We start from the raw sequence: 15,427 nt of genomic DNA on the forward strand, positions 1-15,427 counted from the left end.
TGAGAAGAGTGAAAATAGAAAATCAATTACGACAACATGCATGGACAGTGACATTACAATAGATTTTTTTTTCATTTACAACAACATTAATCGATCATCACTTGTCAATAAAGTTAATTCCTTAACTTTTGAATATCTACCCACCGTTAAAAGTCATTCAGATCATTTAAACGTGAAATGTGGCAGGAGATATTTGGCTGAATGTTCAAGCTGCTCTTTTCCATACAAGAAACTGTTGATTTACATTGAACAACTCCAAAATAAAGGACAAATAAAGCATCACAAAAGTGGTCCATATGACTTGTGTGCTATATTTCTAGTCATCTGAAGCCTTACAATAGCGTTGTGTGAGAAACAGTCCAAAATTAATGCCATTATATCTTAAATAAGTTAAATTACAGTCTGTTCTTCACATAATGCTGTTGTATGATTTCAAATGACTAGCATCATTGTGCACAAGTCACTTTATGCTATAATTTTAGGATTCTTTTATGACCCAAAATTGAAAATTTGCTGACACTCACTCACAAAAAAATTTACATTACATCTTATAAAAACATCCCAATAATCTGTAAGTAATTCACATGACTCCAGTTGTTGAATTAATGTCTTGTGAAGAGAAAAGCTGCATGTTTGTAAATAAATACATCATTAAGGCATTTTAACTTCAAACCTTTCCTTCTGTCCAAAATGCAACCCCATAATCCATAATAATGCTTCCTCTAGTGAAAAAGTGCATCCCCTGTTTCTCACATCAAAATCCACCAACATATTGGTTTAGAGCTGTTTTGGACTGTTTTCGCTTGTAAACGGCGCTTAATCTGTGCATATTTCTCTCCTGATTCAGATGAAATTACTTTTTCAAGCAATATTCTGGATAGAGAACTCATATTTTAAGGTTTGATCACGATGGACTTGTTTGTTACTAACACACAGATTTTATGTCACAAGATATTAATTGATGGACTGGAGTCATGTGGATTACTTGTGGATTCTTGTGATGTTTTTATCAGCTGTTTGGACTCTCATTCTGACGGCACCCATTCACTGACGCGGATGCATTGGTGAGCAAGTGATAGAATACCAAACTCCTACAAACCTGTTTCAATGAAGAAACAAACTCACCTACATCATGAATAGACAGAGGGTGAGTAAATTTTCAGCAAATTTTCAGGAAGACTTTGGTACGTTTAAGCACCAAGCATCCGTCCACAGCAGCGGAATCTGCAGTGCAGTAACCATGGTGATTTCAAAGTAACACCCACCTGGGATGAGGCTTTCCTTTTGCCTCGCAGTGGATAATGATGCTCTCCCGAGGGTCGATGATGTAATCCTTGGGGGACTGATGAGTTATTGTGGGAGGCTGAGGCACTGAAGCACAGAAACCAGCGTGAAGACAAGCATCTTTATTTCCCACACACATACATACACACACACACACACACACACCTTGGCACAATCCAGCACAGATGCACCACCAAAATATAAAAGTGCCTAGCTTTAGTTTATCAATGTAACCAAGCCCAGAGAGACAAACAACCAAAGAGCATGCAGCATGCACACAAACTGTCATGGAAGTTCTTGCTGGCATGACAGATCATAGCTGTCACGCATTACATATAGCTTTATAGTTGGGTGATTTAATGTTTAATAAAGGATAAAATATGTTAATATTCATATCCAACTCATAAACACTTCAAACAGAAGAAAGCTAAAGACACAAGTTAAAGTAGACCTAATTCACAACAAATTTCACAGCAAAAGTGCCCAGACTTACATCCCTCCAGAACTTTAGCTTTTTTGTCCAAATGAATCAGGAAATACATAAGCAGAAAGTAAAAGAGTTCAAATTAGTGTAAGAGAAGAAGAGAGAAGAGAGAAGAGAAGATCAAACAAAAGCAGGTTCCCTCAGTGAAACCTCCGGAGGTGTTTTGGGCATTCATTAGCCATCATGCAACTCTCATGCCATTTCATACTCCTAATGCAGTTCTGATGATGCTGATTGTTGGTCAATGACGCATTGGCTTTACCACCCTGACAATGGTGCTTCATGCATTATAGACATTATAGACTATAGAAGATTTTTAAATTCTGGACTGTACAATAAGAGCTGAATTTTGGCACTGTTTTATCCTAAAAAGGTGCTTCATTCTTTACCTGTGTGTTTAAACATGTATAATCATGTCTTCTGGTGGTCTTAAGAGCCCCCCACCCCCACCCTCCCTTTTTTTTGTTTGGAGTCAGTAAGAATTTTGAATGTTTTTGAAAGACATCTCTTGTGCTCACCAAGGCTGCATTTATTTGATCAAAAATACAGTAAAAATAGTAATATTTTGAAATGTTATTACATTTAAAATAACTATTTTCTATTTTTATATACATTTTAAAATGTATGAAATTCCTGTGATGGCAAAGCTGAATTTTTACCATCATTACACCAGTCTTCAGTGTCACACGATCCTTCAGAAATCTAATATTCTGATTTGGTGCTCAAGAAACATGACTTATTATTAATGTTGATACTTCTGCTGCTTAATTTATTTGTGGAAACAGTGATTTCCATTTTTTAAGGACTATTTGAATGAATTATATATTTTGAATATAATATATATTGATGAATATGCAGTAAGAAGAGCAGCATTTATTTGAACAAAAAAATTGTAATCTTTTTAACAATTTCTCACGGCATTGATAAATAACAGTATTAACTTCTTGCAAAAAGAAAAATCGTAATGTCCCCAAATTTTTATCTTATATATTGATATACATTATATATATATATATGTATATATATATATATATATATATATATCAATTATATATTGTATATATTATATATAGTTTATCTAATATATCTCATATATTATTTCATAGAGTTGATTATCACAGCCAGAGAGCGAGTGATAGAAATAGAAAGATGGAAAGAGAAAGCAAAAGGGTGACCAATGCTCTTTAAAAGTCCATGTATATTCTGCTTACACAGTAGTAATGCTGACTTAACACACTGTCAGTATGTAAATGTGAAACTCTTCTCTAGAGAGCAGCAGCAGCTGAGAAAAGAGAAACGCACTGCGAGGACTCACAGTGACATACTTTACTTCATTTCCATTTTAATAATTGGGGTATTTTGGTTCTTTTTTAGTGTGCTTAAATGAATCTGTTCTGATAATCTTTAATTTTGTTTCTAATCTGGTCTAAAAATGTCAGAAAATCCCAGACAGAATCACATGTGAATCACTTTCTCATTTTAAAATAGGATAGGTAGAAATTGTATCTACATTAGTGGGATTTATTACATTTTATTACATCACATCAGATTCCATTTTGTTTCACTGTGCAATACTCACGGTCTAGAGGCACTTCTAATGCAGTGGTCATGTGACCCAGCAGCAGCAGCATCACAGCTCCTCCACAGAGCGTGCAACTCCTCTTCCTGTCCATGGCAGGGTGCGTTACATGAAAATCCTTCCCCTCCAGGTCAAAGCAACTGGGCCTTGTGATTCGCACTCAATGTGACCATTCAAACATACAGGGGCATCCACGGTTAGCCAGCAAGACTGAAAGAGAAAAACAATGACCTTTTATGCTTGTAAAAAGTGCAAATAGATGGCAAGATCTTTATGAGGGAATCCGTGCTGGAAACAGACAGTTTGCATGGCCTCAGATCATCCTGACATACACAGAGACATGTGAGGGCGCTCAGCTGGAAGAGACGGGAACGCTGTGATGGCAGCACCCTCAGCACTGGCATATGGATGTCAATACACATGGCTGAAGCACAAAATTACACGGCCTGCTGTCTGGTTCCTCAGAGGTGTGTTAAGAACCAAAAAAACAAAACAAAAAACACATGCCTTTCTTGCTCCAGAAAGCCTTTTGTCTTATTGTTCAGCTTTATGCATGGGCCGAATGGAAATTAATGAAGCACATCTTTTCAGATGGGTTAAAACATTATGTGGTTTTAAAAATTCAATGCTCGTCATAAAATAAAATAAAAATAATAATAAAATAAATAAAATAAAATAATCAGCATTGGAGAATGTAACGTGGCAATACCATGTTACTTTTGCATTACTTTAACTGACTGAGACTCCTTTATAAGCTATACCATGAAAGGTGTGTTTTCAACCTTGGCATGTTGCATAAATGTGTTTAAGCAGGAATCACAATCGCTGTAAAACACATTGTAATTATAATGGATGAGTGACTGCTAAGTTTTTACAATATATATCCAAGTAAAATAAGAATACGAGCAGAATCAGGCTGTGTAAAGTTTTCAGTTAGGAAGGAGGAGTATAATGTGTCAGAGAAGTGAACTAGCATCGGTTGTTCCTGCCAGTAGGTATAGAGAGTGCTATCTGAGTGATTCTGCTGTGTAGCAGGCTGTGTCAGGGAAATGGGCTCTGCTTTGCATAATTCATGAGCTTAGAAACCTTGACGGCATCATACAGCTAAAGAGACAGAGAGAGAGAGAGAGAGAGAGAGAGAGAGAGAGAGAAAGCATGAGTCTGTAAAGCCAAATATCTATCTCAAGGTGAAGGATTTAAACATTCAATATAGCGACTGGTTCTTCTGGATATCACATGTACCAAGAGTATCACTTATACCACGATCTGGAATCTACATAATGTTTCTCTGTGATGCACAGGACTGGTTTCCTAGATACAGTTTAGGCAGTTATAAATCTACAGTAGAGGTCAGTTGCTTGGACACAGAATAAAAGCAGAATATGCTTTCAGAAATTTAAGCTCACATTAGTCAGAATTTATGCATAGACAAATAAAAATATTAACTCAATAAGATCAAGTGTTGTGGGTCATGACCTGAAACAAAACAAAAAACAAAACAAAGCAGAGCATAGCATAGCATAGCATAGCAGAACAAAACAAAACAAAAGCCGAAACCAAAACAACACAAAACTAAAAACAAAAAATAATACAAAATAATTACATTTTAAAAAGTGTGGATAGAAAAGCATTAAAAATGAAGTCAAAATAATGACAGAAGTGAGTAAAGAAATTCAAGGGCCTATTAACACATTTTCTGGCTGAAAAAAAGGCAAGACTCCCTCAATACCCAAAGGCAAGTAGATTTACCACATTTCAGTATTTCAGACAATGTGCACAGCGTGTCTGATGGCTGCTATGGTGACAGTATGTGCTCAGGCGCTCTTTGGAAAAACCTGAATCGGTCAATTGCAGTATAGAGAGAGTGACAGTGGCACTGTCTTAAATGGAAACTGTCAGTCACATTTCCTGTTGCCATGCAATCAGCTTGACCTTTAGCTATTCTCTAACATATGAATCTGTGAAAAAACATAGTAGACACTGGCATCTGTGCCTTTTAAAATGAGTATGAGATGTAACAAAGACAAAGTCTAGATTCATGTCTGTGCTGTCATATAGTGGAGATGTGCAGTCATGTATAGTCTGTCTAAATTACAAATTTGCATAGCACAAACATCGATTCTAATCATTGCATGTTCAACACATTTTCTCTGGCAATAATGCATGATTTATGACTGAATGAATTAACCAACAGATGTTGTCCCCGAATTCAGGCTATTAACATTCTGGTCAAATTAGCTGAATCAAGACAAACTAATGAAAAATTCAATTACGTCTCTTAATTTTTACATAAATTTTCATAATAGGTCTAAGATTTGTTATTTTTATTCCTTTGGCCTCAGGCCACTTTTGTTGATTAGGAAAGTGTGTAAGGCAGGGGAAAACTATTTGAAAATATTATAGGTTTTCTCAAAAAAAAAATATATATATTTTTTTTTTAATATAATAAGTTTTATTATTTTTAATATAATAATATTACCTTTTTATATAATAATTTTAAATGTGAATATTTTAATTGAAATAATAAAAGTTTGTTTGCTTTAAATGCTGGCTTGTAGCTCTGGGCCCTTGGCATAATTAGACTTCCCAAATAGTTCAAAAGGATGCTTTGGGTAACATCCTCGTCTCACAGAACGGAAGAAAACTGTGATTTGGTTACTGCTGAGTCATTCGTATCATGACAGAATCAACAGATGGAGGAGAGATGCTGGTCATCATAGGTAATCTGATACAGGCCGCTATTCATTGTCTGATTGGCTGGATGAAGGACTAAAGGAACAGGCATCTGCCTAAATGATGGATCTCAGTCTGGGACAGCCGAGCTGCTGAGGCCCCTTTTCTGGATCAACTTGGCTAATGGCCTCTTTATTGGATGAAGGCCACCCTGGATGGGCAAAAAAGATAAACACACTAAAGGGAATATGTGTCACATGCTCTAAGACGCCAAAGTCAAACCATTTATTAACAATTTCCCATATATTTCTAAATGTATAAGCAAATATTTTATATTTAGAAACTTTATTCACTTTATTCAACTTGAATTATTATCCTTAAGTCATTATGCAGATTCACTTTCAGCAAGAGAAATGTTGCCACAGGTTTATCCAAAACCAGTCTATTTTAGCATTCATCTCAGCATAATCCCTGCATAACTTGAGAAGAATATATGCAAATGAACGACATCATTTACATATGAATGGACCTCTACTGTAAAAAGTGAACAGAGACCATACCGTACAATCAGAGGACTTCATTCATATGGGTTTGTTTTGACCACATCCTACTGCTGCCTTTTGTGGGCTTGGCTAACTTGTTGTTTGTGTTGACAAGTGGTTATTCTCTTTCACGAGAAGAGAGATCACAAATCCTTGTTGCCAAACTAACCTTTTCGTATTTGAGTTTATTTCTAGCTATTTAAACTACCTATTAAACAAACCTTTTGTCTGTTACCATACCATAGCTAAGAATGTTTGCTTTTTCTTCTGAAACTTCTATTAGTTCTAAGTCAGAATACTGTAAGTACGTGAATCCCTTTAATGAAACTTTCATCTATCACATGTGAATACAAGGCCATAGAAGTGTGAGAACCATCAACAGAATATTCATCAGGTCAGGGAGGGTCTTTCTGAGTGTTTGTTCTGAATAGGGCTGAATATTACCACGATAACGAGACTCAAAACAAACTCTGAACGTATTAAATACTGCAGACATATCGCACATATTATACACTGATCCACAAAATAATGTAAACCCCCTTAAATTATTTTTTAACATTTATATGATTTACAAAACTAGATGCACTAATGTAAACGCTCTAAAGGCTGGAATACACTACACAACTTCTGCACAGATTTTTGTCCCAATTTACAGCCTGGACAAGTTAATGCTAGTTGGTGAAAGTCAGAACCAGTCTGCAGATATGAGTTGACAGATTTCATAAAAAAATAGTGTAGAAGGTCACAGACCTTGATTTTTTTGTTGCTTTAGACTATGATTATATCCAGTTGGAGGATATCCAACATGTTTAAAATTTTGAGATGATTTTAAAACACATTGTTTTTTTTTTCATTTGTCACACATTTCCAAAGCAACAAAGCATGTGTTTTTGCATGAGTTTGTTGTATTTGAAACAACTTGAAAGTCTGGTAGTGTGTGATGATGCCTAGTGTTTTAAAATCTGCTCAGATTTTAAAAGAGTATTCCACCCTTAAACCAGTGGTTGTAAAAAAACAAAACAAAGCAAAGCAAAGCAAAACAACAAAACCATTTCACTCTATTGAGCTTATTTCAAATTATTTTGGTACATATGCACTGTAAACCTATGTAATATAAAATGTATGTCATATGATTATTGTAATGTATTGTTTTGGGGGGTTTCACAGTCTCTATTGTCACGTCTTCAGCTTGTTCAAAATGCTGCCGCTAGATTGTTAACTGGAACAAGGAAGAGGGAACATATTTCACCAGTGTTGATTTCTCTCCACTGGCTCCCAGTTAAATATCGTATTCATTTCAAAACATTGTTGTTTGTTTATAAGGGTTTGCATGGACTGGCTCAGTCATATATCTCCGATCTCCTTCTGTTCCACTGTAATGCTTCCAAAGAACTTCGATCAACTAGTAGTCTTCAGTTGACTGTTCCACGGACACGCTTGAAATCGAAAGGAGACTGTGCCTTTTCATTGGCTGCTCCACAGCTTTGGAACATATTGCCATCCTATATAAGATCTGCACCAACATACGCTGATTTTAAGTCTCTTCTTAAAACGTATTTGTTTACTGTTGCATATGGTCATAAGTGAGAGCAGTGGCAAACTGTAGTGTATTATCTGTCGTTGTGTTCTATGTCTACTTTTGTATTTTTGGTATGTGCTTAAATTTTGTACAGCACTTTGGCCAACAGCTGTTGTTTTTAAATGTGCTTTATAAATAAAATGACTGACTGATATGTAATATGTAATGTAAACACTCTAAGATAGTGGTTCTCAAACAAAAAAACAAAAGAAATAATGGGTAATTTCAGCATTTTTATAGTAATGTCAACCAATTCAGTTTATGTCAAATGAGTAATTCTTGTTTACTTATATACAATAAACGCGTTTGGTACATATGCTCTGTGAACATATGCATTCTGTAATCTGTAATGTTTATCATAATAATGTAAACACTCTAAGACAGTTTAAACTAAAGACAAACAAAAAAACTAATAAACACAAAACTAAAAACACACACACAAACAAACAAAACTGAAAAAAAATTATAATAATTCAGCCAATTCAGCTTATATCAAACAAAGAATTCTTGTTTACTTGTATACAAAAAACTATTTCGGTAATAGTTTGGGTTGCAACAAAACTTTTCATAATAAGTTGACCTCAGGGAAAACATGAAAGCTAAAAAGACTGATTAAAAAATATCTTGCCCTTTTAAAAGCAATTTAATTGGCAAGATTAAGTATTGTATTTGTAAACTCTCTCTTTTGTAGTTCACAGCCATCTGAAGAATGTACTCTCAGAAAGAGTACATGGGAAATTTATTTCCTCTGATAGTACAAGTTCTTCTCAACAGCTCCTTCACTCTGAAGAAGACCTGAGTCAAGAGAGCGAGCTGGGCTGCTAATTTAACGATCACTCCGTGTCCAGGGCAACACACTTATTACACACACATGCCTATTATAAGAAACACAAAACACAGCCAAACCCATCCATCTTTTTAATGTAAATCCAAGGAGAGGACACTACTGAGAGAAGCCTCTCAACAGCTCTCCGCTGTCACTGAAGACTGAAAAGAACGAATCGCTCTTTACTTTAGCAGAGGATGCCTTCGGGCCAAACGAGAGGGGACATGATTAAATGTCTCTTTCCACAGCAAAGTCTGAAGCCCTTGAAGAGGGAATTAGATAAAACTGTGGAAAACAGATGATACGGCAGCTTTATGCTAAACACTCTTGCAGTTATAGGGTTAAAGTTTGTTTACAAGCTCATATCTGTTCTCTAGACAATATACTGTTTTGTTTTGCATTTTAATTCATAAAGTACCTCTGGGTCAATCGAATCCCTGTTTACTCAAATGTTTTATGAAAAACATTGCTTTGACTCATTTGCAAGAGCACAAATGAAGTTGAATCAACGAGTCAAGGAAATTGATTCAATTATCTGTCTGAATGAACTGAGCTGGCTTCACAGTATGGATTTCATTATAGATGTGAACACAACAAACACACATTTGTCTTCTGAAAGTCACTGGTTGCACAGTCTAAGCTCATAAATGTTTGACTGTATTTGTTGAACTGCTCCATTAGCAGTGTATCTAGCCATTACCCTGTTGTTGTGCTTGAAAACCAACAAATGATGTTTTCGGAAGCAAGATAATGCTAAACCACAGCTCGCTTTGTTTCAGAAGGTTACTGGCGGGAGTTAGCATAGTGTTACTATCTAAATAAATGAGCTAACTTCATTTAACACGGCGCTGGTGTGAGGTTATCTACAGCTAAAGGGTCACTCGTTCTTGCAGCGACAGCAGAATGAGAGAGCGTTCTTTCTCTCCTGAGCTTTGGGAAGTTGCTGATTGTCAGCAAGCTCCTGTCTGGCAACTCACAAACTGTATTGTTGCTTTATGCTGTTTATAGTTCAGTTAAGCTGAAAATACAGTGTGACCCGAACCACTCAGAGCAGAACTATTCACTTTGGGCATAAATAGCACACTCTAAAATCGCAATGTGGAAGCTTGGGAAAATTTGTGCAGATCTCAGATTTAGAAGCGGTTTTCACAATGTATCTAACTCATACTTGTGATGTTTAGATACATGTTTAGAGGAGTTAAATATTCATAAAATAAAATAAAAACTAAAAAAAGTATAGTTTAAGTCATAATTCCAGATAAAATTGCAGATTTTGATGCACGATTCGCAATGCATTTACAAAATGCAGTAACAAAACAACATCTATCAATCTATCTATCAGACCTTTAACTGCTTCAATGAAAATACTTTTTCATATACTTAGAAGCTCATGGGAAATACAGTCTAGTGTAATCAAAGCCTCCTGTTAGGGTCTGCTTTTCAAGTTTCTCATTCCGGTAAATGCCAATCATTGTTATCGACACAGAGCTCAGGAGAATATGGAGCAAACAAAGTCTGACATTACTGTTTAAGAAGTACAAAAGGTTATGGTGCAATTTTCTACTGTAATGTTGCAAAAAATCTATATATAAATCAAAAATACTGAAGACAGAGACTGAGCTCTAAGAAACTACTACAAAGCATTAATTATTTAAAAAGCAGCCAGGAATGTTCAGAATTGACTCAATGGTTTCTGAAGGCTGCGAGTCATGATTTTGACTTCATTCCTGCAGATTTTTTTCCCAGACCACATGTGTGACTGTAACAGGGGGACGTTATGTTTTATTCAACACTGGTTGTAAAGAGGTCTCAAATGTCCCACAATCTGTTGATCAGACTATATAATCTGCCTCAGTGCTGAGTATAAAATACTCTTTTTCCATCAGCAATGAGAGACTGGGGGGGGTGGGACGTGTTTCATGAAAGATCTGCTCTAAGAGAGGCCACAACATGGTAAACCAGGCTTATTTGTATTCTGGAGAAACACAGTGAGGGTGAGAGGTATCTCATTGACCAGACATGATGACTCTAGAAAAATGACAGAGGTCACAGCAGCAAGAGAAGTATTTCTAGTGTTCCAGCATGGTTTGAATGTCAATTATTGTTACTATTATTGTTCAAATTTAGTTTTTTTTACATAAAGATACTTTAACAATAGGTTACTAAAATAGTATGAATTCTATTTTTGTTCATATCAAACTTTATAAATAAATAAAATAAACTGTACAAATAACAAATACATGCCCCTGTGCATAACCATGTTATTCAATGGCATGCATGACTAGGAACGATTTAAAAAAATATTTACTGTTCTACTTCAGAATACAGGAGGAAAGAAATAATAACTGGTTCTTATGTATTACATTTTTAAGTATAACTATTTTTTTAACTCATTTAAAAATGTAAAAAAGTAAAAAGTTACAATCTGTTTTTGTTTACAATATACCATACTTTATTTTTAATAATACATTTATTATAAATTTTAGTTTTTTAAAAATATGTTGCCAAAGTAGTACTAATTTTGTTTTTGTTTATATATCATAATTTATTTTAAGTATTACATGCAGTGGTGGGATGTCAGGGGAAGAAGGGCCTTCTCTGCTGGCCCTATAAAAAATAAAATTGTGTGAAAAATATTTTTATTGATTATTTAGGTATCATTTTCATTTGTGTAATGTCCACAAAATTGCTTATGATAAGTTTAATTGAGGTTGAACTGGAATATCCTACATAAACTAAGTCTGCGGCCAGCACTCCAGATAGTGCTACCCTTTTGTTGAAAAACGTAACATCTGATTTGTCACAAGCATTAGTGACAGAATCATCAGCCAATCAAATTTTGACGTTCAATGACAGCCCGCCCTCTGGGTCCAGCTACGTGCCCAGTGCTACCCCCAGCGTTAGACCGCCCCTTTAGTCAGGGATTTCCAAGGAATGAAAGTGAAACTCAATGAAAAGAAAATGACAGCTGCAGTCATCGGCGCCTACACCAGATCTTGTTGCCGATCTACTGAAAACGCCTTTTTCAAGGCGCTCTTTTGCAGACAAAAGAGAATAACTGAGAAAGGAAGACCCAAACTGAATTCGCTAACAAAGGCCAGCAAAGTTTTTATGCACCATTTCAAAGATTGCAACTATGAGTGGCTACCAGCTAGCACTGAGCACTCTGTTGGCCGTGTTTACTTTTGCTGGCCGTGTTTACTCTGTTGGCCATTTTGTTGGCCGTGTTTACTTTTTAATACGAGTAAAGGGACATGGATTGACAGACCCATGGACTTTATTTACAAGTGACAGGTGAGTGCGTTATTATTTGATGAGTATTGTATCATGCACATTGTTATGGAGGTGTACGTGGTGCGTTGATAATACTGTGGTGCGGTGTGTGGATGTCCAGCGTTTGTACAGTTTTGCTGCTTTGGGTGCGTCGTCATTTTAGACTGACGTGAATGTGCATGGCGGATTACTTTTACTGATCCATGTAGGGAAATTTACTCTGCATTTAACCCACCCTAATATAGACTGTTATGGTTGTTGAGAGATATCAGCTGTTATGGTTGTTGAGAGATTGTGTGCGGCATAATATGTGCATTATATGCATATGGCTGCGTTAGCTGTAACAGACATGTGTAAGATGTGTGCATGTAGTTTACAGTTGCTTACTGAAGGCCCTGACTGAAACCAAGGTTATTTTCGTAAACGAAAGCGAAAACTAAGACGAAAACGATTGATGAAAAAACAATTTCTTAAACTGAAATAAAATAAAAATGTAAAAATATTTGAAAAACTAAAACGAAACGAAACTAACAACAGTTATTGAAAAACTAACTGAAATAAAATAATAATGAACAAAAATAAATCATTATTTTTCGTTTTTGTAATCATTACGTTCTCACCCCTTGGCTGAAAAATATATGAGCTGTGTGGCGATTTAGGGAAATACCTGTAAATGGCGCATCTCTGACAGAGAGACTATATAAAAAAAACAAAAAACAATCTGTTCACAAAATAAAAACTAAACTAAAACTAACAAAAATATGAATGAAACTAATAAAAACTAAACTGAATTTCATAGCAAATTTGAAAACAATATTAAAATAAAACAAATTTCAAATTTCAAAACTATAATAACCTTGACTGAAACCCCACGGTACGCCACTGATTACATGTATTATAAAAAAATAAAAAATAAAAATATTTTTTTTTTATTTATAAATATTTCTATGCATTGTTCTGTGAAATCTCTTTCACAATTTATTTTAGAGAATACAGGAGGAAAGGATCAAGAACTGGTTCTTATTTGTTTAATGTTACCAAAGTAGTACTGATTTTGTTTTTGTTTATAATATATCACACTTTATTTTTACATATTACAAGTATTGTTTAAATAAATAAATACTGTTTTGACACATTTACTTTTCTTTTTTGATTACATTGCATTTTTGATTCTATAAAATCTCTTTTCACAATTTATTTTACAGAATATGGAGGAAAGGATCAAGAACTGGTTCTTAATAATGTATTTTTTGTAAATTAAGATCCTTTTAAAATATGTTTCCAAAACAGTACCGGTTCAGCTTTTGTTTATAATATACTGTACTTTATTTGTAAATATTACATGCATTATTTAAATGAATGAATGAATGAATGAAATTTTTTAAAGACGTTTACTATTCTATTTCTGTGCTTTGTTCTATAAAATCTCTTTTCACAGTTTATTTTAGCTAATACCGGAGGAAAGGATGGGTTGGCACACTGCTCTCTCTGTTCCATCTGTTCGGCGCTCAGATAAACTGTGGTCATCTGTGGCCTATGTGGGTGAACAGGAGCTTTTACAGTGTATGCTGATATCACTACCATTACACCGCTCAAAATGTGCTATGATGTAACACTTGTCAGACCATCTAATCCCTTTGTGAAAGCAAAAGCAGAATTTCCAGGAAATACATTTAGCTGTAGTCATAAAGCCAGAGTTCAAATCTGCATCGCAGACAGATTAAAGAAATTAAAATCAAAATTGGGATGTAACACAAAAGACACATTGACTGCTTTTATGATGCTTGAGGTAGTCATCCACTGAAAATCTGGAGGTCACCACTCATTTTAATGGAAAAAACAGCATGCACATTCAACTGAAGAAAGTCATTCAGATTTGAAATCACATGAGGGCGAGTAAATGAGCCAAAAATGAAAAATCTGCCATCAACTATTCTTTTAAGTCAAATCACAAGGCATATAGAGAAGAATCATTGTGGAAATATGTCACAAAATGTGTCTCAGTCCACACAAACAAACCAAAAACAGTTGACAGCATTATACGTCACAAAAACAACTTCCCAGCGGCAGCAGCATCATGCTCACGAGATCACTGTGTATTTCTATCTGCTCTTTCCTCCTAAACACAGCGGAGCTCTAAAGCACCCCGTCTGTATATCTGCTCTAACAGGGCCAGACGCTCTCAGTAATGCCTAAGCACAGCAGGGATCATCATTAGGGAAAAATCGCATTCAGTCTATTCATTTCAAGTTAAATCTTTAGAACACATAGTTTTCATCATAGTATCAGCATGGAAAACATGTATTCAGCACATTATATGCACTTCACTGCTTCTGAACCACTATCACTTGCATTCCTAGAACAAGAAGTCAGGTATGCAGTGTGTGTGTGTGTGTTTTTAATACATTAGTCTTGGCTGAAATATGAAGGATTCTGGATAATCTCCAAAAAAGCGACTGATTAAAATGTAGCTTGAAAAGTTTGCATTCTACACTTAAAGATGAAGATGTCTTCAACTTTTTTCTACAGATTCATCACTTTTTACTCTACAGATTCATAATTTTTCCACAGAACCAGAGATATTTTTCCTGACTTAAATCAGATTAGATTATATAAGGTTTTATTGAGCGATTGGATTTTTTGTAGGAAGTGTCTCACTGCTGACAACCAGTTTGTGCCCTCTGAATCTAAATCTAACACTTTGGATGACAGAACAACATATGCTGCTTCAACTGCAGATTCAGCACATTTACTGATCAGCACTTTCAAGGTTGTGCATTTGATTGTACTATGTGTTTTAGTGTACTTTAGACTTTAACTACTATGATGAAACTGAATGTCCTCTTTCATTATATTTATTACATCTAAAAATTAGTTAAAAGAATATACACAATATACTACACACAAAAATGTATTTCCAAACCAAGTCCGTATGACCTACTTTCTTAAATAGAACGCAGAATGAGAAATTTTGAAGAATGCTGTCACTAATTTCCATGCAATTACAACAAATTGAGACTGAAGCTTTAAAAATCACACAAACTTTCAGTTAATGAACTTTTCTAGTTTAAAATTTCAGAATGATTCATTCAACAATGATCCAGTTCTTAAGTTAACTAACTTGATTCAGTTGCAGCGGTTATTGAATTAATTGTCACCGTTTCTCAAACAAAGCTATCATACAGAA

General features: G+C 35.0%; 1 protein-coding gene across 4 annotated transcripts in view; it reads right to left on the reverse strand.

The window, feature by feature from the left end:
- Positions 1 to 15,427, reverse strand: part of LOC306858343 (neuronal cell adhesion molecule-like) — a 56,405-nt gene that overhangs the window by 21,147 nt on the left and 19,831 nt on the right. For all 4 annotated transcript variants that reach the window (XM_079398838.1, XM_079398839.1, XM_079398840.1 and 1 more), the window contains exons 3-4: positions 3,348 to 3,557; positions 1,266 to 1,371 (exon numbers count right to left, since the gene is read on the reverse strand). In XM_079398838.1, coding sequence (XP_079254964.1) covers positions 1,266 to 1,371; positions 3,348 to 3,441 — 200 coding nt within the window. In that variant the 5' untranslated portion in view covers positions 3,442 to 3,557. The remainder of the gene's footprint in view (positions 1 to 1,265; positions 1,372 to 3,347; positions 3,558 to 15,427) is intronic.

Source organism: Barbus barbus (genome assembly GCF_936440315.1).
Source record: "Barbus barbus genome assembly, chromosome: 39".
Lineage (NCBI taxonomy): Eukaryota > Metazoa > Chordata > Actinopteri > Cypriniformes > Cyprinidae > Barbus > Barbus barbus.